The sequence below is a fragment of the Chenopodium quinoa genome, unplaced genomic scaffold, assembly GCF_001683475.1.
Source record: "Chenopodium quinoa cultivar QQ74 unplaced genomic scaffold, ASM168347v1, whole genome shotgun sequence".
NCBI classification, from domain to species: domain Eukaryota; kingdom Viridiplantae; phylum Streptophyta; class Magnoliopsida; order Caryophyllales; family Amaranthaceae; genus Chenopodium; species Chenopodium quinoa.
Genome location: NW_018744991.1, coordinates 2,796,519 through 2,823,106, shown reverse-complemented (window position 1 = coordinate 2,823,106; position 26,588 = coordinate 2,796,519). Strand labels below are relative to the sequence as shown.

At 33.6% G+C, this 26,588-nt stretch overlaps 4 protein-coding genes across 5 annotated transcripts; 2 read left to right on the top strand and 2 right to left on the bottom strand.

Annotated features, from left to right (window-relative positions):
- Positions 1 to 34: 34 nt before the first annotated feature.
- On the bottom strand, positions 35 to 3,889 carry LOC110706965 (30S ribosomal protein S10 alpha, chloroplastic). The gene is made up of 4 exons (XM_021884977.1): positions 3,541 to 3,889; positions 2,675 to 2,722; positions 589 to 909; positions 35 to 278 (listed from the first exon to the last, which is right to left on the bottom strand). The coding sequence occupies exons 1-3, from the start codon at positions 3,763 to 3,765 to the stop codon at positions 598 to 600; spliced, it is 585 nt and encodes a 194-aa protein (XP_021740669.1). The 5' UTR covers positions 3,766 to 3,889; the 3' UTR covers positions 35 to 278; positions 589 to 597.
- Positions 3,890 to 6,092: 2,203 nt separating this feature from the next.
- LOC110706964 (pectinesterase QRT1) lies at positions 6,093 to 8,469 on the top strand. The gene is made up of 5 exons (XM_021884976.1): positions 6,093 to 6,629; positions 7,294 to 7,489; positions 7,614 to 7,817; positions 7,900 to 8,135; positions 8,244 to 8,469. Exons 1-5 carry the CDS (start codon positions 6,316 to 6,318, stop codon positions 8,389 to 8,391), a joined length of 1,098 nt encoding a protein of 365 aa, XP_021740668.1. The 5' UTR covers positions 6,093 to 6,315; the 3' UTR covers positions 8,392 to 8,469.
- Positions 8,470 to 8,693: 224 nt separating this feature from the next.
- On the bottom strand, positions 8,694 to 15,481 carry LOC110706963. Of its 2 annotated transcripts, XM_021884975.1 has the most exons (7): positions 14,176 to 15,481; positions 13,167 to 13,246; positions 12,970 to 13,092; positions 10,795 to 11,607; positions 9,833 to 10,052; positions 9,392 to 9,729; positions 8,694 to 9,358 (listed from the first exon to the last, which is right to left on the bottom strand). In XM_021884975.1, the coding sequence occupies exons 1-7, from the start codon at positions 14,456 to 14,458 to the stop codon at positions 9,029 to 9,031; spliced, it is 2,187 nt and encodes a 728-aa protein (XP_021740667.1). In that variant the 5' UTR covers positions 14,459 to 15,481; the 3' UTR covers positions 8,694 to 9,028. The 2 variants fall into 2 exon arrangements, with proteins under 2 accessions (XP_021740667.1, XP_021740666.1); XM_021884974.1 differs by having other exon boundaries at positions 8,694 to 9,729.
- Positions 15,482 to 24,073: 8,592 nt separating this feature from the next.
- Positions 24,074 to 25,721, top strand: LOC110706962 (serine acetyltransferase 1, chloroplastic-like). The gene has a single exon (XM_021884973.1). It carries the CDS (start codon positions 24,162 to 24,164, stop codon positions 25,422 to 25,424), a length of 1,263 nt encoding a protein of 420 aa, XP_021740665.1. The 5' UTR covers positions 24,074 to 24,161; the 3' UTR covers positions 25,425 to 25,721.
- The last annotated feature ends 867 nt before the right edge of the window (positions 25,722 to 26,588 follow it).

The following is a 26,588-nucleotide window of genomic DNA, read 5'->3' as shown; positions in this document are numbered from 1 at the left end:
CTTTTCAAACTAGAAAATTGTACCAAAGAGCATCTGAACTATAACTTTTGAATGCAATACTTCCCCTATTTTCATTGAACTAGCAGTTTTTACAGGAATATAAGCAATTATACAGCTTGCATATTTTTTTTCATGGAAAATAAAGCTTACAAACGTTGGAAAAATTAACAAAGCTAACTTAATTCTGCAAATTTATAACACAAAAAATCCATTGAGACAGGCTTTTTGATCTTCATCTGCAAGACTGCAACCACTGAAATCTGGCAATTTTTACAGTTCTGGAAGAAGAAAATAATGTCAGTCTGGTACATGAACATATAATGGCAAAATTTGTACCAAGATAAAAATTATTCAAGCCATTATAATTATATCTAGTTCCAACATGAATAATATTAAGCCATCAAAATCATGGCTGTCATATATAAATCCTGTCCCTTAAACATATGCGAATTTTGAATGATTGATTGATCTCCTAGTACCTCCAGCAATCAAAGTTTAAAAAGGTGATAATTTAAAGTTTAAAACAATGTAAAACTAGTTTTGAGTTATTCAGTCCAATAAGTAGACTGATGACTTGAGAGTTCTTACCCAAGATCTTCAAAGCTTAACTTCCACATCAACACCAGCAGGGAGATCAAGTTGCATCAATGAGTCGATGGTCTGGGCAGTTGGGTACAATATGTCAATAAGGCGCTGATGAGTTCGGATCTCAAAGTGAAATCGGGCATCCTTGTGCACATGGGGTGATTTGAGTACACAATATATCCTCTTCTTTGTTGGTAATGGTACAGGCCCCATTGTTTTTGCATTTGTTGTCCTTGCAGCATCCATTATCTGTTTGCAGGAGTCTTCTATCAAGGGGACCCAGTAGGACCTCAACTTAATTCTTATCTTCTGCTTTGGAGCCATCTGGAATTACAAAAAAAAATCTACCTTAAGCAAAGATTTCAGTTTAAACCAGTCAAATATTAGGAAAAGATATTTTACGGCATCTAGAGTCTCTCAGGCTTCAGGGTGTTACTTTAATCTTACAAAAGTATGTGTCAACACTAAAAATTAAATTGATTAAATTCATGTTTCCAAGCTGAAAGCATGTCAGAAATTTGGAGTGCAGGAGAAAAGTTCTTGATGAAGAAAGTGTGACTGTCTCAATAGCGATGTAAGACACTTGGTAATTAAGGATTTGCTAATTCAGAACTTCAGAGAGGGTTTTGCAATAGAAATATAATTCAAACACTTGGGATCATCTTTAACTAAGCTAGGAAGTGAAATACTTAGACGGGGGTTGGATAGATGATAGGCAAAAGGGCTTACAACTGCTAAAATGTTTATGGAAAACATTAGATGAGCTATGTTAGAAGATGTGCCTGACTTGCATCTATTGGTGATGTATGGAGAGTACATACATAAAGCATGAACAAAGAAGGTATTGTCTGATTGTCAGAATGTTTAAACAATACAGAGACTATGCTTACAGAAGAGTGAACTCATTAGACAAAGAAATCCAGGGAACTATATGTAGAAGACGTGCTTAATTTGCATCTATCTATGAAGTATGGAGGGAAGGGCATGGTAGAAAACAAGAGCCAGAAATATGGATGCAATTGTGAACGAGAGTGTGTTTCAAGTCTCAAGCAGGATCAACAGCAAATTTGGTGGTGAAATTAATACTAATCTAGTCAAATCTTCCATGGGATTATTCCTGATTGTTGTTTGTTGCAGTACAATTAAGCAGTTTTCAGGGTTTTTTTTTCCTCTTTCTTTTGGAAAGAGGTTAGAGGTATTTGTAATTCATTCGTGTCTTCAAAGTTTGTATTTTCCTGTCCCTTTCTTCCAAGGACTTCAGACTTAGGATAGGGATTGTCCTGATTTTATTGTCTTTGGTCTTTGGACGGTGGTAAACCACCATCCGTATATGAACGAAATCAAGTTATTGCAGAATAAAACAAGGAATAAATGCTAGCCGTTCAGATCCCCCCCCCCCCCCCTCTGCCCCCTCCCCTACCTCCCTCTTATCCACAGAAGAAAAGGAAAAAGATTCAGGGTTAGAGAAGAACAAAGCAACTCAAAGCTGTATTTCCTGCTTTTGCAGTGTAGTCTTGCAACATTATCTTCCCTGTTCAATGATCTATATTCAGCACAACAAAAGGACTCTTAATGAGAAAACTACTTATGTAAAACTCTGCTTTTGACTGTCATCCCAAATTACAATCCATCTTCACTATCTAAGCATAGAGAATAACTCAAGACGTACCAATGAAGGGGTTCACAGTTTTCAATGACGTGAGGGTTCAACAAGGAAAGACAGGCAAAAACTCAATTTCAAAGTAATGCATCAGATAATCACATCTATATAAGACTTTAATGCTAGAAAACATAAAGGTCTTGAGCTTGTAGTCTATATGCACTCAAGATACTTATACAACCTGGAAACATGGTTGATTCCAGAGACTTGTTCCTAAGCACCCATACAGTGAAAGTGAAAATGACAAGACATAAGAAAAAAAGAGCTTAACTATGGAACACTGATAGCAAATTTTCGCGTGGGTTTAAGCTTTATACAGTGCTTCCTCATGCAGTCTAGATATCTTTAAGTTAATTCAACATGAAAATTTTGAACTAATTTGACTCTATAGCATGAGGAATAGCAACCAAGGGAAGAAAAGCTCAATACCTGATCAGAGTCAGTACCAATGCTGAGAGTGGAAGTCTCAGAACCATCCTACACAACAGCAAAAAACAACCATAAGAAAAGAAGCACCAAATTATTACCTTCCCCCTTTGACAAATACAACACAATCTATCACCTTACACAAGCACACTAGCAAAAATACACAAATCTTGTTACTCTCAATTCTCATTGCACCCCGACACCAAGATACTAAGACACACATGCCTGCGCACACATAGACACACATCAACAGGAGGCTGCTGCAGAGTACTTACCCCACTTAAGATGCACTCATCATAATCTTATCATAATCACATTTCACAACAAGCACATTATTCCAAGACATATTTTTCTTAAGCTAACAAATAAAACCAGAAAATTACAGGGATTGTTTTTTTCCACTTATCCATATTATAAGTGTGTATCATAACATATACTACGTAAATTTAACCTCATCCATCTTAAAACTTAGCAAAATTTTCACAAATACAAGCTCACAAGTAAAACCAAGAAGCACTATATAACACAATTCAGAACATCAGAGAAAATTAATGATTTCATCATCCAAAATCAAAATTAATACATACAGATATTACCAGAACATGCAAATTACAAACTTTGATTCATTCATCTCAACATTCAGCACAAATTACTCATTACATACCAAATTTAAGAATATCTAAACAAAGCATTGACTCAATTATCCAAAAAACAAAATTATCAAATACCCATTTCACCAAAATATGCAAATTACACAATTAAGAAATACCCATCTCAAAATTCAGCATAAACTACTCATTACAAGTTCAAAACCAAGAAACAAACACAAATAATAAAATAAATTCCTAAAATTAACCAGAAAATCAGACCTCAAATGAATCTGGGGAAGTTTCAAAAGCTTCCAAAGTTTCAGGAGCAGCAAAAGTAGTGAAATTAGAGGAGTTGGAGAAGGTGGATGATTGTTGAGTAAGAGTTAGGGTTCTTCTGAGGTTTAAGAGAGAAGGAGTGGTAAAGTCATGTTTGGTTGAAGAAGAAGATGAATTGCGAATTGAAAGAGGAGAAAATAAAGCAGCTGAAATTGAAGAAGTCGCCATTGTTGTCACCCAAACACACCTCTATCTCTTCTCTTCTCTCCTCCCTTAGCCTACTGGTTTGGTTTTACAGGGTTATGTTATCCGAAAACTTTCTTTTCTTTTTTCTCTTTAATTTTCTTTCCAATTGAAATTTTAAAAGAGTTTTTTAAAATAAATAAATAATTTTATTAGACTTTCGCTTATTTGGTCATTTTGCGAGCTATAATTCAATACACACATTCACACCAATATATATTCTAGTCATCATAATTACATTTTTTTTTATTGAACGGTTGAAACATTCTAGTAAATGACAAATGATCATATTAAACGTTATTGTGACTTACCAGAATGGGCCACATAACTTTGGTGTTCGATTATGTGAAGGACTTCTTAGCATAGATGTGTATGGATGTTTAAAGAAGTCTAGTCGGTAAATTAAGAGAAGCAATGCCTAAGAATGAGTATAATTTGCATCATAATTGCATATTGCTTGAGTATTTTAGAAATATAAACGCGATTCGATCTTATGCTTTGGATTACAGATTTCCTCAATTGAGAATCATATGTAATGAATAGAGATATATATATTATCACGTTTCAGAGATGTAATGTGGGGAGTCAAGAATTAAATAGACTAATTTAACTAGTCAGTTACTAGTTAAATTTGTTTAAATCAACTTCTTAACATAAATCAAGTGCTTATAATCTATCCTCTTAATGATAGTGTAATTTATCTTTAGGTCATGAATTATAGGATACAAAAGAGGATATCTTCAAAAACATGCGCTTAAGGAGAAATTTGTTTTTTCATTGTTTATGACCGCCAATTGTTTTGGAAAGTGGTTTATCAAATATCGTCAACTTGATTATTTACTCTCTGCAACCAAAATAAATAAAAATTATAATAATTATAAAAAAACACATCCTAGTATCTTACTATAATTTCTATAGTTATTCCTATAAAAAAAAAATTACAAAAAAAAACTTTATGCGACCTTCAATTCAATTCAAATCAATTATTATGCAACCAAATTTCTAAGTGGTTCTCTTGCTTTTCTACTCTTGAATGTTTCATCAAAATTTTCAAGAGAGTAAAGAAGAAATAGAGGTGAAAATTTTACCAAGGGCGCAATGCAAGCCATTAAGCATGGCCATTAAATTATACATAGTACTTCATATGAAATAACAAGCGACAAAAAGTAGTATCTAGTGCACTACTATTTACCTTAGATGTAACCATGTAACATAACGTTATCAAAAAACTTAAATATTGACTTGTACACAAAACTTTGAAAAATGGATTAATTCTAATTGTGAGATATATAGTAAGTCAAATCATCGTCTTATGATGATCAATTAACAACATTGTCGTATTGACATCTCCTTTGAACAAGACAATGATGGGACAAAATAACAACCAATTTTCTTGATCAAATAGTATTTCTTGGGCATCACATGCATATGCGTGATATGCTTAGTTGCTTACTAATGTATATTCACATAATCATACCAACAATAAATAAAGAACGTTACAACGCCCATCATTCTCTTACTTGAAAAGTTGAGTTGTTGAGAGTTTCATTCCTACGTAATTCTCATGTCTATCAACATTCTCTTTTTCAATCAATTGAGTCGTTGAGAGTTTGATTCTTATAAAAATTTATTTTTCGGCCTCTTTCAAACATCTACACTATATAGACACATATAAACCAATCTGATATAAGCACATTCTTTATTTTTTTTCCCGAAATTGCTATTATATGTAGATGTCTAGGTTGCAAATGCATTGAAGGTGTGATTTTATACAAACACTAATGGCAAGTATAACGGCATAGTGCTTGCTCAAATAGAAAATTTTCATATTTCCCATGACTCTTTGCCTCACTTCATTATTTTATAGGCTCTTAGCCTCTTACTATATGAATGAAACATTAAAAAAAAAATCAGCAAAAACATTTATATTAACTATTTAAGGCAGTTATTTTAACTCCTCCTTCCTTCTAGCTTCCTCTTCAATAACTACTACCCCAGTAAAATTCACTCGCATTAAACAATTTTGAGGAAAAGAAAATAACCATAAATAAAATTTAAATTGTTATAAATCATTTTCTTTAAAAAATTAAAATCAAGAACATTTAACCGTTTTCTTTGCTCTCAAGTTTAACCTCACTTTCTTAACTACTCATTTTTTTTCACTCAACTTTTAGAATAATCTCAAAAAAATGCAAATTCTCAACTTCTCCATTATCACTACAATTTCATCTTACCCAAAATATAAATTTGGGATTATAATAATTCTAACACTCTTTTTATGACACCCATTTTTTCATCAAATTTATCTAATATCATCACAAAAAATTAGCATAAATTAACCAGCATTTACACTCAAAAATTAAATTAGTTTACCACCGAAGTGTCACACACAGTAGACGCTCCAAGTATTAAATTCTCTCTCCTTTTTCACATTCCCATCAAAACCATCAATACCCACTTCAAATTTCATCAAATACTTCAATTTTAGCAATTACCCACAAAAATTTAGCTACCCAAAATCACATAATTTGAGCAATGATAGTGAGAAAATTACAGATACTCTGTTTTCTGGGTGTTTTAGTTGAGTTGGGATTTTGTCAAAATTATACCAGAAATTTTGCAAGAGATTATAATTATATAACATGGGATGATATTAAGGTTGATGATTATAAAAATTTAGTGTCAAAAAGTGAGATTAAAGATAAGCTAAATTGGAATAATAGTGGGGTAATTGTGGTTGATCAAAGTGGAAAAACAGGGGATTCAATTACTGTTCAAGGTGCTGTTGATTTGATTCCTTCTGGGAATTCGCAGAGAATTAGGATTCTAATTCTTCCTGGAATTTACAGGTATTTTGTAAATTAAAATTTGATGATTTTTACAGTATTTTGTAAGTTCATCATTTTGTGCATTTTTTTGTTTCTAGATTGTTTGCGGTTACTGAGTTGGCAGTTCTGGTGTTTGAGTCGTATTTTTGGAGCTACGTGGGTGTTTACTGCTCGACAGTTACGCTGGCCTTTTTTTTTTAGTTACCATTTTATTTTTTGGAGCGGAAATTAAGGTCGGATACTTTTATTGCAAATCATGGTTCGCCAAAGCAAGATTGTTTTGAGGGAATGAGTTCGCACATATATGACTAACTCGAGTTTGGAGCGACTATGAATGTTTCATCTTACTACTAGATGAGCCACGAAGTTAGATTTTGCATCTCCCTTTATTTTTATTTTTTCGGGTGGGAAATGAAAGAATTTCGTACCTACTTAACTTGGAAATTTTATTTAAACAATATGTAACCATAATATTCACTACTTTAAATGAAATCACGATCAATAGGAATGAACACAAGGAAACATCTATACTTAAAGTTTATACAATGTATGTTGAAGTCATTTTTATTTATTTTGGAAAAAATTGACAAGATTGAGACATGTACAAGTATTTGGTAGGAAAATCATTATATTTTGGTAGTAGATTTTTGTATGATTTTTTAGTATGATTTTTGTTGTTGAGCAGGGAGAGGGTAGTTGTACCAAGCTCCAAGCCTTACATTTCCTTCATTGGGACAGAAAATCAGACTTCTAATACAGTAATTACTTGGAATAACAAAGCTTCTGATAGAAATAGTAATGGTGCTGAACTTGGAACTTTTGGTTCAGCTACCATCAGCATATTCTCTGATTATTTTTGTGCATCTGAGATTACTTTTGAGGTAACTTCTCATTCTTTTTCAAGTATTAGAGACTGTAACCTTCTCGACGTGTCTTTTGAAAGGGTTGCTCGTCGACAATTGAACACAAGTAACCTTTTTTTTTTCGTTTACGTGATGGATGCAGAATACAGTAGTGGCAATACCAGGTGGGTTGGGGATGCAAGCAGTGGCACTGAGAGTATCGGCTGAAAGGGCAATGTTCTACAAAGTTAATATCCTTGGTGCTCAAGATACTCTCTTAGATGACACAGGGTCACACTACTTTTACCACTGCCTCATCCAAGGATCAGTCGATTTCATTTTTGGCAATGCAAGATCATTATATCAGGTAACCCGAAAACAAAACATGCCCTCTATCGTGTTTTAAGACTTTTTGGCCTTCTCTGATATTAAAGAAAAACATACAACAGAATTCAGTTCTTCATTCAATAGCCAATAGATCAGGAGCAATTGCAGCACATCATCGAAATACACCTGAAGAAAATACCGGATTTTCATTCTTAAACTGTACAATCAATGGAAGCGGATTGATTTACCTGGGAAGAGCCTGGGGGCCATACTCAAGAGCAGTATATTCATACTGTGACATTGATGATATTATTGCACCAGAAGGGTGGAGTGACTGGGGTGACCCAGAAAGGCAGAAGTATGTATACTGAACTACGGCTAAAACTTGCTTGATACATGAACAACGATACTAAAATTTTAACAATTCTGATACTAACAATATCTGTTTTTGGCATTATGTTTTCAGGACGGCATTGTTTGGTGAATTCCAGTGCAGTGGGAAGGGAGCAAACACAACAAGGCGGGTGACATGGGCAAAGTCTTTCACTATTGAGGACGCCAGGCCATTTCTCGACATGGAATTCATTGACGGCAATAAATGGTTGAGACTATAGCTAACAGTAACAATCAGATAAAATATGTAGGACTAGTCACTTCAAATGGTTAGCTCTCTATGTAAACATGTACAATACAAAGCATACACAAAATTCTTTCAGTAAAAAACACCAAAATGTTTCCAGCATATTGTCCTTGACTAAGATTCTTTTTAAAGATTATCAACTCCAGAAAAGTTCATGCCTTCTAAATACAATTAGTCTATTCTCTACGAACAAATGGAATTTGCAGTACACTTGATCATAGTTTATTTAAAAAAGTTTCACGAATACTTTTGTTAGTAATGACTTTTGAACTGTTGTTTGGAGTAACCAACAATGGCAAACATAAAGTGGTGCCTGAAAGTTTATTTCACTACAACTTTAAATCATACAAACTAGAAGTTCACCTTAACGTTACAACAGGAAACATAAAATCTAATTCACTCAAAAGGTACTCTATAACAGCTGGAATTTGATCCAAGGCAGTTCCTAGGAATTTAACTAAGAAAACCAATTTGGAAGACTCACCTAATTGCTGTACACCTGGGAGTATTGTCTCAAATGCAAGATCAAATGCCATCAACATCACCTCTTGCTCTCTACAGGAAATCTACACTAGTTTGTACAATAATTGTTTGAGGAACAGCTCTAGCCTCTATGCGACACCTGTGGGTTCCAAAACTTCATCAGCCTGAGCAGCAGTTTCTACATCAGCCTGTGCAGCAGTTTCCACAACAGCCTGAGCAGCAGTTTCCACATCAGCCTGAGCAGCACTTTCCACATCAGCCTGTTCGGCAGTTTCCAAATCAGCCTGTGCAGCAGTTTCCACATCAGCGGTACCTGATTCACCCTCCTTACTACCATCATTTTCATCGTCAACGATTTTCTGATCATCAACATCACAGCACAAATTTTGCAAGCTGACATCATCACTCTTGTCATTGACATGGTTTTGCAAGCTGACATCATCACTTTTGTCATTGACTTGGTCTTGCAAGCTGATATCATCACTTTTGACATGGTCTTGCAAGCTGACATCATCACTTTTGTCATTGACATGATGACCAGCATTATGATCATCTTTGTCTGAAGAGGAAATTTGTTCGGCATGGCCAACAGAAGAGGCTGGAGCAGGCAAGTCAACTAAGTTATCCTCATTTTCATCATCTTTAATTTTGAGGGCAGAATCATCAGCAGCATTTTCCTTCCCGAGGATTGAGACTATAGGTTGTACTGTTTCAGCATTGATATCTGAAAGTATATTAGGATTCGCCTTAACATCAAACCATTCTCCACCCAACCAATCTCGGGAAACTCTTAGATCCTTTCTAGGTACATCTAAATACTTGTTCTCACCTGATGAAAAAATAAGGTAGCATTAGAAAACATAGGGTAGGCACATAAACTGATTAACTTAATGCCTGATGACAAAAAGGGGAGATAAAGGGATGGCTAGTACCTGGAACATAAACCTGTATTTTATCATCTCTGACACTGTTAACTACAGTTACAACACCTTCCCACCAGCCATCACTCCACCATGCATCCACAGGAGCTCCGATTCCAAATTCAACATCTACAGCATCGCTGATGGGAGGACAAGGCCTGATTGTAGGTCGTCCAGGACATCGCATGCCAAGCTTATCTGGTGCAGCCATCCTAAAAGCTGGAACCCATTCCTGGAATTTATCAAACAGCATAAATCAACAGTGTCGACATGTATTAGTTGTATCCTCAGAAAAAGTAAAGAACCAACGAACAATAGCACAGTACATAAAGACTATACTCCCTCCGATTTTTTAAGTGTTACACTTCGACCGGCACATAGTTTTAGGTGAATTAATTGACTTTAATTATAAAAAGATGTAAGTTAATAGTACTTTGTGAAGTCACAGTCTTGTTGCTAAAGCTCACTCAAAATATATTTTTTAATCCAGTAGCCCATTGAAGCAGTTGAAAAAGTTAATTTTCATCTCTAGACCACATCAAGATACTAATATACTATGCTGAGAAGAAATTATTCACTAGTTACCTAAAAAGGAAAGAGATCTTCAACCAAGAGAATCTCACAATCAATACAAAAATACATTGCAAGTGATGTAACAGGAAGAACAAATCAACTGAAAGGAATGTAACACTAACACACAGCTAGCAAACATTTCAAGCATTGATTTAGTGATAGCCATGATTTGCATAGCACTAAGACCATTACATTGTAATAGAGCATAAGACAACTAAATTTTAATCTAACTCAAACTTTAGCCAAACAGGGATTAGTATTTCCAACAGAACTAAATGGCCACTTGAATCTTATAACCTGCCAGAAACAATGCTCTTCAAGGAGAAAATCATTAAATGTCATTCCAGGCAGTCACTAAGCAACTCAATATGAATTAAATGCAAAAGACATTAATTGAGTACCTCAAGGTTTCCACATCCATCTTGGTCCTCCAGATCCCTATATTGGAGCTTCATCTGCTTTCGAGATATCTCCAAGACAGTACATCTAAACCAACAGCCTCGAATGCCACTGTCCTGGCACAGTAGCTCTATTTTGTCATCTACCTTAAAAAACTGGATGTGTGACCGCTGGAATTCCCCATTCTTCGAAGAAAACAACCTCTTATCGCCATCAATGTTACCATTCTTAGAAAATGGTCCACGCATAAATTTCTTCCTTTCAAAGCCTTCCGCACCATGAGTTGTCAAAAAGCTTTCTCTGTCCCCATAATTCCTTGTTCTCTTAGTCCCTTTTGCCCCATTATCATTTGATTCAAACATCTTAACTTTATTCCCAATCACCCCACGGCATACAGAGTCAGAATTCAGAAAGGAATCAGACTCTAAACAAGAAATAACAGGCTGATTATTATAACCCCGCAATTTCCTAAGATCAAATGGTTTAATTTTGTTACTTCTAAACTGACGACAGCAAAGATGTAGCTTTCCCAGCAAACCCTCTGGAAGGCCCTCTAAGCATTTTTCAAAATGCTCACGGGTTAAGACTATAGCAGGACCATCAACACACTCAACACTTATCACCTGCGTGTAAGGTGTAATATAAACTTCCTTCGGGTGAGCATTCCGTATACGAACTATACCCTTCACTTCTTGACTGTGATGAAACCATCTGACTTTAACTTTCTTCATCCCCTTCTTATCTTCATACATGTCCTCTAGATAGGCAACATAGCGACTTCCCTCTTTAGCCATCACAAATACAAATGCTTGAACCTGAATAACAGCAAAGTAGAACCCATTAAAATATTAGATTACAATCAAAATAACCCAAATGACTGAAAAGGTTACTTTCAAGTACAAAAGCCATGAAGATGTGAACCCATGACCCTTGCATGGTTGCATGTAACTAGTCAATATATAGAACTAAATTTTTCAAAAAGATAAGGAAATAAAAGTCGGGATCTTTTTCTTAATACTTGACAAGGCTAACTTTTCTCTCGTGAACCTAGTATAAGACTGTTATGAATTATGAGTGTTATGTAGTTCCTTAAATGGTCTGTAGTTTGATACCTTTTGAGGCATAATCGTATATGACATGCATACTAGTTTTCTAGATAGTCTCTTGGTGGTCATCATAATTCTTAAATAGATTTGAAAGCACAGATAAAGTAGGAGTAAAGAAGGAAATTTCAGCAAGGGTCAAAGGCGTCAAGTGCATATTTGGCTGGCCACTGGGCAGGTAGCATAAGTTGGATTGATGAATGCAGGGGTTCGACCTCTACCATTTCCAGAAATCAGGATGGATCACCATGCATATCGGCAAAACCATGGCATGCTATAGATACTGCTGCTAAAGTTGGTCCGTACACGACATATGACATGTAATAATGTAAATAATCTGCTACCTTATCCTTACAGTTTTTTTCCAATAGTTTTTTTCCAATGTTAATACCCACTCCCAATTGGACATTTTCTATGGTGTGAAGAGAAAGAGAGCTGTATTCTATCTTTTTCACGAGATTAGGGTTTCTAACAGGGTACTAAACAGTAAACACATCCAATGAGCACCATTGAGATTGTAAGAGCCGGGGAATCAATTATCTTTGCACTCATTGATACAGTGAATAGCAACCACCTTTTAGAGTGTGTTTGGATAAAAACAAAAAAAGGGGAGGGGGTGGGGGGAGGGAATGAAAAAGAAAGGGGGGAGGGGGGAATGAGAAGGGGAGGCGAAAATAATGATTTTTCCTTCCAAATTTCTCCATTGTTGGAGAGATCAATGTCTTACAATTTAATCCCTTCATTTTTCTCCCCTTCAATTCCCTTCCTTCCTCATTTGTTATACAAATGAAAGATACTTCATCCCTCCATTTCCTTCAATCCAAACAAAAGGTTTTAGATGAAGTTTTATCCATCTTACAAAGGTTCCCATAAGATAGGTGTATTCACTCTTGATCTTGAATTTATTCTTGATTACTTGGTTTCAACATTGATTGTGATTGGGTTAAGTCCCCAATGTTCCATATCCCATAGGAATAGCAAACTTGGGTGGGGGTGGGGGATCCAATGAACATTTAAGAATCTAATTCTCGTGATATAACATATTGGACTTTACAGAAAACAACAAATACTTACCGCTATTGTAGTGCCATTCCTGCAAAATGCTGGGTAGTGTTTTAGCTGCTTTCCACAAGTCCATGCAGCACCTATCCACATAACATCTGAGTAGGATTGCTTCAAGTTTTTAACCCGACGATCCTGAAATAATTCAGGATATTTGAATCAGTAAATTGGTGTTAAAAAGAAGCCATTATAAAGGCTCATGGATTTACCACTTTGTCTGTAGTGAAATATTGAGCACTTAATAGCTCAGAAGATCCTAAAGAATGGGTTGAATCGCCACTTGGAGAATCTGTCATGATCAGAAGTAAAAGATAATTATCTGTTCATAATTCATCATTGACAGTTACTGAAAGGTAAAAGTGAGCATATTGCAGAAAAGCTAATGTTCTATGAGGGTCTCGACTGCTATAGCAGGGAACACTTCAGGTCTCTAGGGTATGTGCAATGCTGCTATGTAATGTAATGGATTAAATTCCATATGCTCCATCTACAGCCTAAACCATGGGAAAATCATTTTTACCAGGAGATTCCTATCTTGCATCATAGAGCATTGAAAATCAGCCCATAAGTTGCCCAGGTTCAGATCTAACCAAATTTTATAATGTATTAATACACTTAATTTTAATTAATATGTGCAAGAGACAAAGGGAAAAGGGGGTAGACTTAATCATACTTATCAAGAAAAATAGAAACACAACATTATTTTCTCTGCTCATTGAATAAGATTAAAATCCATTAATTTATAAGGTGCAAACTTCGGATAAATATTCTTCTATTGTTGCATTGATCTTTTTTCTAAAAGGGAGTGTGATCAGGATGACTAAGGTTGGATAGGTAACATCAAATACCCGAACTAAAAAGTAGGAAAAGCACCAAGTTACAACTTTATTCAAATGCCACCATAGACCATACCATAAGCAATGAAGATCAAGGCAATCATGATACATCAAGATTCGGCATATCCAAATCTTTAGAACAACACCATTGAAACAAGGTAAACCTCATATCTTTCATCTTAATACTACTTAACTTTCACTTATCCATTCTCTCTCTCTCTCTCTCTCCCCCCCCCCCCCCCCCCCAAGAAGATCGAAGCAATCAAGTTCAGGACAACCACAATCAGCACCATCTAACTATCAAATATTCACAAGCCAACCATCAACAACATAATGCATACATCACAAACATAAAATCAAGGTAAAAACGCGAATGGATCACCTGCTTGTTGCTGCTTGGCCAGCAGGGATGTAAGCCAGTCAACCACCTCCCTTCTTGATCTCCATTTAAACCCAGCTTGCACAGGATTATCAGTGCCAGAATAACTCAAAAAATCCTCAGCAACAACATAAACCATGTGCCTAAGACTCCTCTCAGTGCCAACCACAGCAAGTATAGATTTCCCACAATAATCTTTCAATAAATAATGAACAATCCTGCTTCCTCTCTCCTGAGACACAAATTCTTCCCTCCACTCCACAAAAATTACACCGTTTTCCGCCATTTGCCCAAAAAAACCTCACAACATCAATCAAATTCCCCAAACAAACCCTAATTACACCTCTCAGGGGCAAAAATCTACACTATCCAACCCAAATAATTTATCTTTCCAATCAGCTAAATAATACAACAACATGTAACTAAAACTACAGCAAATGGGGGTATTTTCCCAGATAAACCAGAAACCTACCAATGTTAAACCCTAAAAACCACAATAAAATCCCAGCTAAAAGTGAATTAACACAAAAAATTAAAATCATGGGTTTTGCTCCCAAATGCATATAGATTCAACAACAACAAAGAGATCAAGAGAATTACAGCCAGATCACAAGAATAGAAGGTGGGCACCCAGTAAAAATCCCTTCTTAAATGCTAAAGACTTGATTTTGACATCATTTTCAGCTACAAATCATCAAGAAAATGAGATGGGCACACTCTTTTCTGGAATTAAACATGAAAATTAGGGGCTTTAGAAGCTCAAATTGAGACAATATTCATAATAAGGGCAAATTAGAATTGTAGCTCAAAGAAAAGGGGATTAAAAATGTAATCTTTTAATGGTTGTAATAAAAAATTGGAAGTAGGTGAGTGAGTGAAGAGAGAGAAAAGCATGAGAAGTGAAAATGGAGGAGCAGCAGATGGGTCTTAGGTAAGCCATGGAAATGGTGATTTGAGTTATGAGAGTTGCAGAAATGGAGGAATTTGAGACATGTCATGAAAATGTACCTTCAGCTGAGGAGAGAGAAGAATTTGGAAAGGGTCATAAAAGGATTTTTTTTTTTTTTTTTTTTTTTTTGGAATCTTTTTTTTAAAGCATTATTTTGACCGACGATATGAAAAGTTTATTGGATGATGATCATCTCCTAAAAATCTTTACTCTTTAGAGATCGCCATTGGGTCGGGTCAACCCAACCCTGATCCATACTTCGACTTGGATCTTTTATTAGGGGCAAGACTAATGGGTTGGACGGGTTTGATTTTAAGGTCAAGTATGAGTTATCCAAACAGCATATGTCCTCAAAAAAAAAAAAAAAAAAAAATGTTAGTATCTGCATATCATAAATGATTAAATGGGTCAATTCGAGTTGTATTTTGGTTGATTGGATTTGTTTAAGTTGGTTTTGGTTCCTCTAAATAACTTTTAGTTAAATTTAGATTAGATTATCGAGTACAATCATAATTTAACTTGTCTTATATTGATTGTTTCATCTTTTGGGTTGGATTGTGGCTCAAACTTCCCACAATCCCACCATCAATCTACACGGGTATGGGTGCGCAAATTAATTTATGCTCGAAAAGATAGTCATTCAGCTCAAAATTCAATTAGACACTGTATTTTACCTTCTTTTTTTTATATAAATATGATTTGACTCGTCCTATGAATCTATGTTCACCATAGTCAAACTATGATCTGTTATTTTTTTATATATAGAAATTTCATTTGGGTCAATAGTAATTAGTACGAGTAGTAAACAAAAATTAAATAAATTGATAAATTGATTAAATTCCTAATACTTCATAATTTCGTATCATTCATCTCAGGATAGAGGTTTTTTTTTTTTCTTTTTTATTTTTTGGGTCAAAATCAAGCTTATAAGTCAGCATGCATTGGGCCATACTATTAGCATGGATAAAATATAGAGCATGAATGGATATAGACGTATAGTCCAAGAAAGTCTACTGTGATAAGAAGCCTTTCTTCAGCTCAAAGGTCCACTAAAATAATATGATCAAATCTAGTTTCTAGGTTCGAGCATTGCCATAGGTTAATTTATTTTCACTCATCTGTACTGTACACATTAGAGTTTTTTGCCTTTGAGGGAATTTTCCTTCTTAAACTCTATGTGTTGTTTTTCTTTAGAATCATTAATTTGCCTAGAAATTTAATTGTATTTATTTATTAATATATTTATTTTAAAACTATTATTATAATTGACTATTGTATTATAATTTTCTAGAGACTTTTGTATTTCAACTTATGGCTCAAAAATTATCTAATTAGTTACGTAGTACGGAGTATTAACAATAAAAGAAAAACTCAAGTATTGTAAGAGCTAGCCCAAGTATCTCAACATGAGATATATTGATGTATCTCAAAATGACATATTTGTATATAAGAAGAATTATATGAATTTTTTTTTGTACAATTTCTTTTATGTTTTCTTCTTCCTACCCCATCTTTTTCATCATCATCTTCATCATGCTTCATAGTAACCAGTACTCACCACCATATTGTTGGCGGCTTTACCGCTAATTAAACTAAAGCCCCAACTATAAAGGAAGAAAAGAAGAGCAAGGTTAATCCTTACGGGGAATGTTTAGGTCGTCCTCCATTGAAGCCCCTTGAAGCTCTTCCATTTCTCCATTGAAGTCTTCCATTTTTTTGTTGAAGTTCTTCAATGCTCCATTGAAGCCTTCTACTATAGCTTGAAAATACAGATTTTTTTGACAAAATTACAAAATTAACTCAAGTTACGCACTGAAAATGATGAATTTGCCTCTTTGAGATACATATCATGTATCTCATGTAGAGATACTTGTATTTTCTTGTATATTGTAAGGTACAAGTACTAAGGTTTAGTGGTTAACTCTTTAATACATGAGTATATAAACTGTTGGTCATAAAATCAAATTTTGTACAGGCTAAACACCTTATAATTTTACCCAAAGGGATACAAAACAATTTCATATTCACTTTTTTTTTTTTTAAATCTCATCATTATGACTATTTAATTTTTGACCAACTCACTACTACATAAAATGGCAAAGAGACCCGTTAAAATATGCTTGAGAGACCGCCTTACAATGGGTCTCTATCTCAGGGATCTGTTTGATAAAGAGACCCGTTCCTTAGAGGGGTCTGTTTGTGAGGACAAATAGACCCGTCTTTAGTGACAGCGGGTCTGTTACATAAGTTTGAAAATTGATAATTCAGAAGGAAAAAAGACCAGTTGATTGAGATAAGGGGTCTGTTTGGTGGTATCAAATAGACCTGTCATGTCAATTAACGGGTTTCTTTGTTCTTTGTTTTTATTAAAAAAATAGAAATTTGCTTTTGACGTGGTTTGCATTACTTCTTTTACTATCTTAAGCTTCTAACCCCATAAGATTTTCATCTTTCCACTCTCGCTCTTCAATTTCTTATGTCTTCTCACCTTTTTACACTCCGTATTACATACCTCTCTTACTTCATCTAATTTTTTCTTACACACTTACCACATCAATTTTTTTGCGCACAAATAATAAAATTAATTTAAAGAACTATATATTGAAAACAAAGATAGTAAGTAGTATGTACTTGTTTTCAATATACTTACTGTTGGGACATATAGTAACCAAATATATCTCATTTAGAGGAATGGAGTTGAAGTAGTTGAATGAGCGATTAAAATATGCATTCTTGATTTCTGGAGGTGTTACACATAACGAAGAACATGTAATATTTTATTGTTTTCTTCAACTCCTAAAAATATAATACATAATTTTTCAACAATAAATAAACTTTTTTTAATCAATAAAATCGAGAACTATTATGTCATCCTTTTTTTTTTTTTGACAGCTGTGAAACAAGTTAAGAGAACATAAGACTCCTACGTCCCTTTCCTGGCTTTATATCCAGGTCATGAGCTCTAGACGTAACACTCCTAGGGACATAACAACAACAGAAATAGGTATAATGAGAACTGAGAAGTAGGATTTCCTTGATCAAATTCCTTAACTCTTTTGGTGCCTGTGCTGGGTCTTCAACTGCTCTGACACTTAGCTTGCTATCTATTCTGATCTCCGATTGTTGTTATGTCATCCTTACAACATGTTTGAATCATGAAAAATCAATCGTAACTAACTAAAGTCTTAACAAGATAAACTATCACTACATATAGCAAAACACTAGTCAATATCCTCTCAACAACCTACACTAGTTCATCATAATTTTTTGAAGCATGGCATTCAACTTATTGAAGATGGGGAAGTCCATACCCAATAAATATAAAGTAACAATAAATTACTCAATCAAACATGGGTGAGATGGATTTGGTGATGATGAGCCAAGAATGAGAAAGCGTATCAAGGGAGAGGGAAAAAAAAAAAAAGTCAAGTAAATGCTCTTTGAGTCCCCCGTAATATTCCATAGCTTTGCTAGGTTTGACATAACTTTAATCCGATTGAATACCAAAAATACGAGATTTTAAGTGGCTTCTTATATTTTTCGAGGTGTAAATTCAAATGCTTCAAATTAAAATTTAAAATGATCAAGTTAAGACAATTTTAAATAAGATTGCTCTCCTATATTCCCAAATTATTTCACAATCATTGAGTTAACTAATCCCAACATAAAGAATCTCTCATATAAAAATCAATGTACAACAACTTATCTATATCACACAAAAATATCAAATGCGGCGACCACAAACTCCAAAAGAGTGGAGCAAAATCATCAAAAGTGCCAATGAATAGAAAAAAGCAAACACATCAAAATTAGTTCCCTTTTTTATGAAAGTTACCAAAAATAATCAAAAGAAAACACTAAATTTCAATTGAGAAGAATTTTAAGTTGTACAACTATTTGTTGCGTATCTTAAGAAGATTCCACACAAATATTGGCTCCTTAGGTGCATGAATGGGCGGTCACTAGACTCCACATACAATTTAAATCAAGTTTATTAATCAAAAATTCAAATATATATAAGAGGTCAATATTCTTTTAGGCATTTTGCGGTGAAGTGAGAATGATAGTGATATGTGCATATGTCCCATATTAATAAAGATGCATCATGTACATCTTGTTTGCTATCTAAAGAGAAGGGTGTAGTCTTGTTTTGACTAGAAAAATACTAGACGTAATACGTTACATCTTCCGTTGTTAAGTAATACGGAGTACTAAGTAGTATTTGTCTGAAGCTATGAATTCTATGTCATGTAATATACTTGTATATTGTGTGATGTAATAATAAAAATAGAATAAAAGACTGATAATGATAAATAAGATTCATTTTCAAGTGATGTAATAATAAAAATAGAATAAAAAGACTGATAATGATAAATAAGATTCATTTTCAAGTCAATATGTGCTCATTTGGTTATATATTTGCAATTTTTTTTAATTATATAATGATCTTAATTAAAGTCGAATATGATTTTTTATACAAATAAAACGTAAGTACCTTTTGTGTTGATTGATACTCCGTAAATGTGAGAGGATTCTTCCTTTCTTTTTAAAGCTTTATTCTCCCTTTCCTTATGTCATGCCTCACCCACTTAAAAACAAACTTCATTAAAAATCTCTACATAATCTACCTCTCATAAGAAAACAAATACGTAGAAAATTATTTTCCTAGTTTGTGTTTTGTAATACGTATTGTTTTTATTGTTGTTATCAATCTTAGTGGTTAGGCGATATTATAGTTAGTTCACACTCATTTCTAATAGTGAGACTCAATCTCTAACTAGGAGGGATGTTATATATTCATTGATTCAAGAAGTAATGAAATAGGAAGGAAGCAAATTGAGAAATAGATTAGCTCTAATTGCTGTTTACTTTATTAAAGCAGCCCACTAATTAAATTATGCTACAATGATGATAGTCATGATACTATGAACTTAATTAATCTATGATTGACTTGGGATTATTAGAAGGAAAAGGGAAAAAAGGTTACATAGTGATATGTTTGACTCTCTTCAACACTATAAAGTTGAATAGAATATTTTATTAAAGCTCCTATGTAGTATATATAGTTCCCTATGACTATTTATTTGAATAGTTGTGAAAGCTTATGATTGTATGTAATCAATACATGAATCTTAAGACAAAATGCATTAGCCTGTTTTTTTTTTTTAATTGATATTACAAAGGTTTATATTATGAACTAATATTTGTGAATTCTTATCTAAATTATGAATATTTCAATTTTATTTTCCCACAAAAAACTTAATCAAAATGTATATCCAATGATTTATAATGTCTTAAAAATAATAAAAGTCAATTAAACTAACTAAAATTTATGAACATTTGATAAGACCGTCTGACAGAAGATGATCGAGGAGGCCATGACTCCATTAATCCATTTCTTATCACGGGATCAGTTATGGCGTCAACAAACAATAGATACCTTTTGGTGGGGAATTTGAAAATCGGGTAATAATATTCCTTCAAGATACTCTACGGTGTCTATTCTTGACCATTAGACCTATTTTTGTGCAAGTGTTTCATCACCACGTCACCTCATACGTAACTACCTTTCTCATTTTATTTATTGAATTATTGTTGTTGGTCAGTCGATATAACTTGGGGAAATCCAATTATTGCACAATTTGCGGCAACTCATTAGATTAGTAGGATGTGGGCTTGTTAGACTTGACCCGATCTGATTTGAAGTGTTAATTCAACCCAAATTTATCTAAAAAGTATCCTAAGAATAGTATGTTATGACGAAAAGTTCTAATACTTTTAAGTAAAAATGGGGTCGTCACGATTCATTGACAATTTGTAAACAAATGTTGATATGTAGATAAGTTTAATTTTGAGATTTCGTTGAAAACTGATTAACTTATTTTAGATGAACGTTTGAGTACAGATTGGAGGGAGTGCAAGTATTAGAATCACAAACTCTAGTAATATTAGGATAAAGTTGTCATTTGGTTAGAATCTCACAAGTCACAACCAAATAATTGTACGTCTGGACCTAATAATCTTCATATTTTACGGAGTCAACAAACTTATTGAATCAACTCTTGACCAGAACCAAAACTTTTACCAAGCAATAATAATTAAATATGTTCAACATATGCTCTACTTATAATTTTAAACATTCAATAATGGCTCAATGCCAACTACGTGATCAGAGTCAAAGGAGGGTACAATGTTTATCTTATATACACAAAGCTAGGCCAATCTTAGTCGGGGCGAGTTGGTTTCTAGACCCCTAAATCTTTCCTAACTAATTGGTAGTAACTTACAAGTAGTATACTGTGATGCCTTGTAATGAGTATAGAAAATTGTGGCATAATGATCAAGGGTCTGTTCTTTTACATTGAAATTCAGTTCAGCTCAGTTCAGTTCAGTTCAGCTCCTAATTTCCTTCTCTTATAAAATATTCAGTTCAGCTCAATTCAGTTCAGCTCAGCTCAATTCAGTTCAGTTCAGCTCAGTTGAGTTCAATCAATGAGAACTGGCCCTAAGTATAATTGTTTTGAACAAAAAAGTTAAAAAATCAAACTTTAAAGTTTAAACCCCCTATTATGGTTCAAAATCCGCCACCGATTTTAAACAGTTAAACATGCTTGTACTTCGTAAGATTTCAGAATTGTGTATCATATTATTGAGACCAATCAAATAGTCGGAGAAATTAAGATTTGAGTAATCATTGTTAAAACATTTAGCTAATGTGGAGAAAAAATCAACAAGTAGTAAGTACATATGCATCATTCGTATGAAATTATCTGACAGGCAAACCCATAAACTAGTGATAGAACTCAATTCCGTGAGTATCACGTGTTAGTAGGGAATGCACGTGTCGCCAACAACAAGTGGATGAAAAGCCAAATGACAAGAATTAGATTCAAACAATCTCACTTCACATTATCTTGTTAAGGTTTTTCACCGAGGACTTAAAACCGCCGATCTATCCATTTTATCCGCGGATGGGCAGCAGCCAGTCGGGTGACAACTCGACTTTTTATTTTTAATCAAATACATAGTTTAACCAATTTTTAGTGAAAATTGAATATATTGTGGTTAATCAACTTTAATGTGTAACGTAAAACCTCTATCAGCTAAACAACCACTTCATATAATTATACGTACCAGTACTTGATAACCTAGTGAAAAAACAATTTGGAATATACATTACAACAGCTATTTTATTCATATTTACAAAGTTCATATGCATGAGAAGTCAAGACTTCACATTATTTAATTTAAAGAGCTTTGGTTATTGTAGAGTTGAGAAAGACTTGTACTCGTATTTAATAAGAAAAATGTAATTATCATGATCAGTTTGATGATTCATAGAGGAGATTTGAAGGTTGTCGACATATGATGCAAAAATGTTGCAAGCTCACTTATTCACTTTTTACATACTCGTATCAATTAAGCAAATAATTTAGAGTGCAACTTGCAAGAAACACTTTCTAGTAGACTTTCCTATTTATTACTAATTAACTTCACAAGTTTTCAATTTATTACTTTTCTGAACTTTTTTCATACTTTAGTATGTTGTTTTTTTGTTGATTGCGCTTTGAAATTCATGGATAATGTTTCAAATATTAGTCATAATTTCCCACTATTACAAAAATTAGTCATGGATTCGTTTGGCGATAATTATTTATAAAAGTTAATTATTTTTTTTACTCGGTCATGCTTAATATTGAAATATTGATGTTTACATATTTGCACATATTTAAATTTAAAGTTTTAAAACAAATACCTTAAAATCTGACCAATGATATGATTTTGTCTAACTGTACACGAGTATATGATTTATGTATTATCCACTAGCTTTATAATGTATTTTGAAATTAAGAGATATAATTTTACTGTACTAAATTACACTATATATGTGATCGATATACAAATAATATGAAACTCAATATAGTATATGGAAGGTATTTGAGATACTTATTATTATGTAGTACTTCATGTTTGTTGGTAAAAATAAAACATGTAGTACAAGTTTTGATCTTGATCAACCAATCCATTTGACTATTTAAAAGTACGAAGTAAATTAGGGTTACATACATGCATCTCATGATTAATAGCTTTTGGAACAATGAATTTCATTTGATTGATTTTCAAACATTAGATTTCTTCACCTCATAAAACTCAGTGCAACTAAATTTGGAACCAAAATTAAATGAATCTCAAATCTTATCCATTTCAAAAGGAAACCAATTCATTAATTCATCAAAATAATTCTAAGCACATTGCTTTCCCTAGTAGTTCAATTACATATTTAGACAATTAATATAAGATAATTATATTAATGTATTCTTAATTATGTAGAATAGTTTCCTTGCAAATGTTTATCCTCTTTGATAAGGCAACTTAATTTTGTATTTTTCATGGTGAAGCACATGAACAATCTAGTTGTATCCAGATCTATGAATCTATTATATGATCGAACCTTTAATTTACATTATTTTCCTTTTTGTGATTTTCTTTATTAAAACAAATATCGTATGGAGTACGTAGTATTTTATAATTGTGCCTTCTTGGTATACAAAAATTGTAATATTGTGATTTTATTTCACTCTTATACCTTTGACTATAAATATATATTTAATATTAATCTATGAAAATATTTTCAAAATAAATCTTTGAAATTATGCATTGAGATAACTTAAAACAAAGTACTCCGTATTACAAATATGAATTGTGTAAACAATAAATCTCACATTAATTTGATAACATAATTTTAACCTTGTAAAACCAACACGAAACACCAATCTTAGTATCCCTAATTGCAATTGACTTTTTCAAACATAGCTTATATCCTAACACCCACTCACAATGACTAACAAAATGGTCCAAAAAAAACCCTTTTTTTTTTTTTTTTTGAATAGAAGAAACCCTTTTATTTAGCCAAAAAAAATACAACAAACAAACAACCTCACCAACATAGAAACCCTCTCTCAAAATACAAGTAATACAAAAATTATTAAAAAAAAAAAAACATTTTTTTAAAGCAAGAAAGAGTGACAAAATCAGTGACATGAGCCTACTACTTGTTTACTCTAATTCCATAAATTTATCCCAAAAATTTTCAATTTCTTCAAAATTCTTGGGTATTATATATACTCATAATAACCATAGCCGACCTTCACTCTCACCTTCATTTCATCAATCATCCATTTTCTCTCTCCTCAATTCTCACCATTCAATCTCAATTTCCAATTACCCTAACCCTAATTTCAAAATACCCATTTCATTTTTATCATCGCCCACAAAAAAAATGGCTACTTGTGTTCATACATCTCGAGCAGAGCCTTCAAACAATTGCGATTCCGATCGATCTCAAACTGATCAATATCGTTATAGATACTTAAATTACTGTCGACCCACTTTTTCTGATCTTGTTTCCTGCGCACCCATTTCGCAGATTAGTCGGGAATCGATTAATTCGAAAGAAATCATCGAAGAAGAATCTGAAAAAGAAGAAGAAGATGATGATTTATGGTCAAAAATGGTGGAAGAAGCAAAATCTGATGTTGAGCAAGAACCCATCTTATCAAATTTCTATTACAATTCAATTTTATCTCATAAATGCTTTGAAAAAGCTTTGGCTAATCATTTAGCAGCGAAATTGAGCTTTTCAAGCTTAAATTCAAACACCCTTTTTGATTTATTTCTTGGTGTTCTAGTCGAAAGTAAGGAAATCATGGAATATGTTAAAGCCGATTTACGAGCTGTTCGTGAAAGAGACCCTGCTTGTATAAGCTATGTTCAATGTTTCTTGAATTTCAAGGGATTTTTAGCATGTCAAGCACACCGAATTGCCCATAAATTATGGACACAAGGTAGAAAAATTCTAGCATTACTAATACAAAATCGAGTTTCGGAGGTTTTCGCGGTTGATATTCATCCAGGAGCAAAAATCGGTCAAGGGATCCTCTTTGATCATGCTACTGGGGTGGTCATTGGTGAAACAGCTGTGATTGGAAACAATGTTTCGATTTTGCACGGGGTTACTCTAGGTGGCACGGGCAAGACGTGCGGAGACCGGCACCCGAAGATCGGAGATGGGGTGTTGATTGGTGCAGGGACTTGTGTGTTAGGGAATGTTAAGATTGGTGATGGTGCAAAAATTGGTGCAGGTTCTGTTGTTTTAAAGGAAGTTCCAGCAAGAACTACTGCTGTTGGTAATCCTGCAAGATTAATTGGTGGTAAAGAAAATCCATTTAGACTTGATAAGATTCCTAGTTTAACTATGGATCATACTTCTCATATAACTCAATGGTCTGACTATGTAATTTAGAATGTTTGTTACATGTGTTAATGCTTATGTTGTGCTATGTAATGTAATGTCTCCTATGTTTGTGGGAGGATGATGATGATGACGACGACAATGACGGCGATGATGGTGATGAAGGGATGATTTATCCCGCCTGGAAGAGGCTGAGGAGATTAGAGAAGCTCATATTTGTATGCTATTCTAGTACCTTTTGTTCTGTTTTTGGTAATAAGATGAATTAAGATTAGATTATATGTATGGTTACATTAATGGTTACTATGTATGTTTGTATAAACTCGTATTCTTTTGTTTTATCCCTTATGTTTTGGTGCTTTACTTTTTAGTAACTCCGAGTAATTTATTACTTTGATATGCAAATTACGCGTATTTAGCCTTGAATTACCCGAAAATGTACCCTTATGTGTCCACAATTGCTCCATGGGATCATATAAATTAGGCAACTTGCTTGATTTAGTTAACTAGTTTAGGTCAAAAAAAAAAAAAGTTAACTAGTTGAAAGTTTACGATTGAGAGAAAGTTGGCTTGATTTAGCTATAAAATTAAAGTTAGCAAATTTGCATAAATCTAAAGAATGGTTGGATTATGCATATCTTAATTGTACAGTTTCAATTTTGTTTTTTTGATATGCATGTTGTTGTGGTGGGGTCTAAGCATATTCTTCAGTTGAAAACTACTCCAAATGGGGTTGATGCCTTTAAGTTTGGATGGCAGAAAGTGAAGGCTCAAAATGGATGGCTTTCTATTATTTGAATTGAATAAGGCATAAATTGTGAACTAGATTAAGTACAGCTGAATTGATATTAGGGTTCATTCCATATGTATCAGAATTTCGGCTGGGATGGTTTCGATTTGTCCTTCGCGTGGTGATATGGCGATGTGCTTGCCGTGAGCGTGACCTCTAGGTAGCATGGCCTATGGTGGTTGTGTTGTGCTAGCCGTTCCAAGGGCTAAGCTCATGGTCTTATGTCGTGTTGTGTCGGCTCATACGTCATTCCTAATCATGTTTTTTCAACAACGATGATTTCACATTTGTAAATTTAAGCATGGCTAATTGGCAGCTATCATATGTCCACACACACTATGTACAACTATGGTATTAGGAAGTGGTGGTTAATTGGTTATCAATTGAAGTTGAGGTAGTTAGTGTAGGCAATACTTTATTATTTT

What these genes read in the sequence shown, in the direction of transcription:
- LOC110706965 (XM_021884977.1), bottom strand. Translation starts at nt 3,765, where the DNA reads ATGGCGACTTCTTCAATTTCAGCTGCTTTATTTTCTCCTCTTTCAATT. An exon ending in CTTCCCCAGATTCATTTGAG is followed by an intron (nt 2,723 to 3,540) that starts GTCTGATTTTCT and finishes GCTGTTGTGTAG; the next exon opens with GATGGTTCTGAGACTTCCAC. An exon ending in TTGGTACTGACTCTGATCAG is followed by an intron (nt 910 to 2,674) that starts GTATTGAGCTTT and finishes TTGTAATTCCAG; the next exon opens with ATGGCTCCAAAGCAGAAGAT.
- LOC110706964 (XM_021884976.1), top strand. Translation starts at nt 6,316, where the DNA reads ATGATAGTGAGAAAATTACAGATACTCTGTTTTCTGGGTGTTTTAGTT. An exon ending in CATCTGAGATTACTTTTGAG is followed by an intron (nt 7,490 to 7,613) that starts GTAACTTCTCAT and finishes TGATGGATGCAG; the next exon opens with AATACAGTAGTGGCAATACC. An exon ending in ATGCAAGATCATTATATCAG is followed by an intron (nt 7,818 to 7,899) that starts GTAACCCGAAAA and finishes AACATACAACAG; the next exon opens with AATTCAGTTCTTCATTCAAT.
- LOC110706963 (XM_021884974.1), bottom strand. Translation starts at nt 14,458, where the DNA reads ATGGCGGAAAACGGTGTAATTTTTGTGGAGTGGAGGGAAGAATTTGTG. An exon ending in GGAATGGCACTACAATAGCG is followed by an intron (nt 11,608 to 12,969) that starts GTAAGTATTTGT and finishes GCTGTTATTCAG; the next exon opens with GTTCAAGCATTTGTATTTGT. An exon ending in AATACAGGTTTATGTTCCAG is followed by an intron (nt 9,730 to 9,832) that starts GTACTAGCCATC and finishes TTTTTTCATCAG; the next exon opens with GTGAGAACAAGTATTTAGAT.
- LOC110706962 (XM_021884973.1), top strand. Translation starts at nt 24,162, where the DNA reads ATGAGCCTACTACTTGTTTACTCTAATTCCATAAATTTATCCCAAAAA.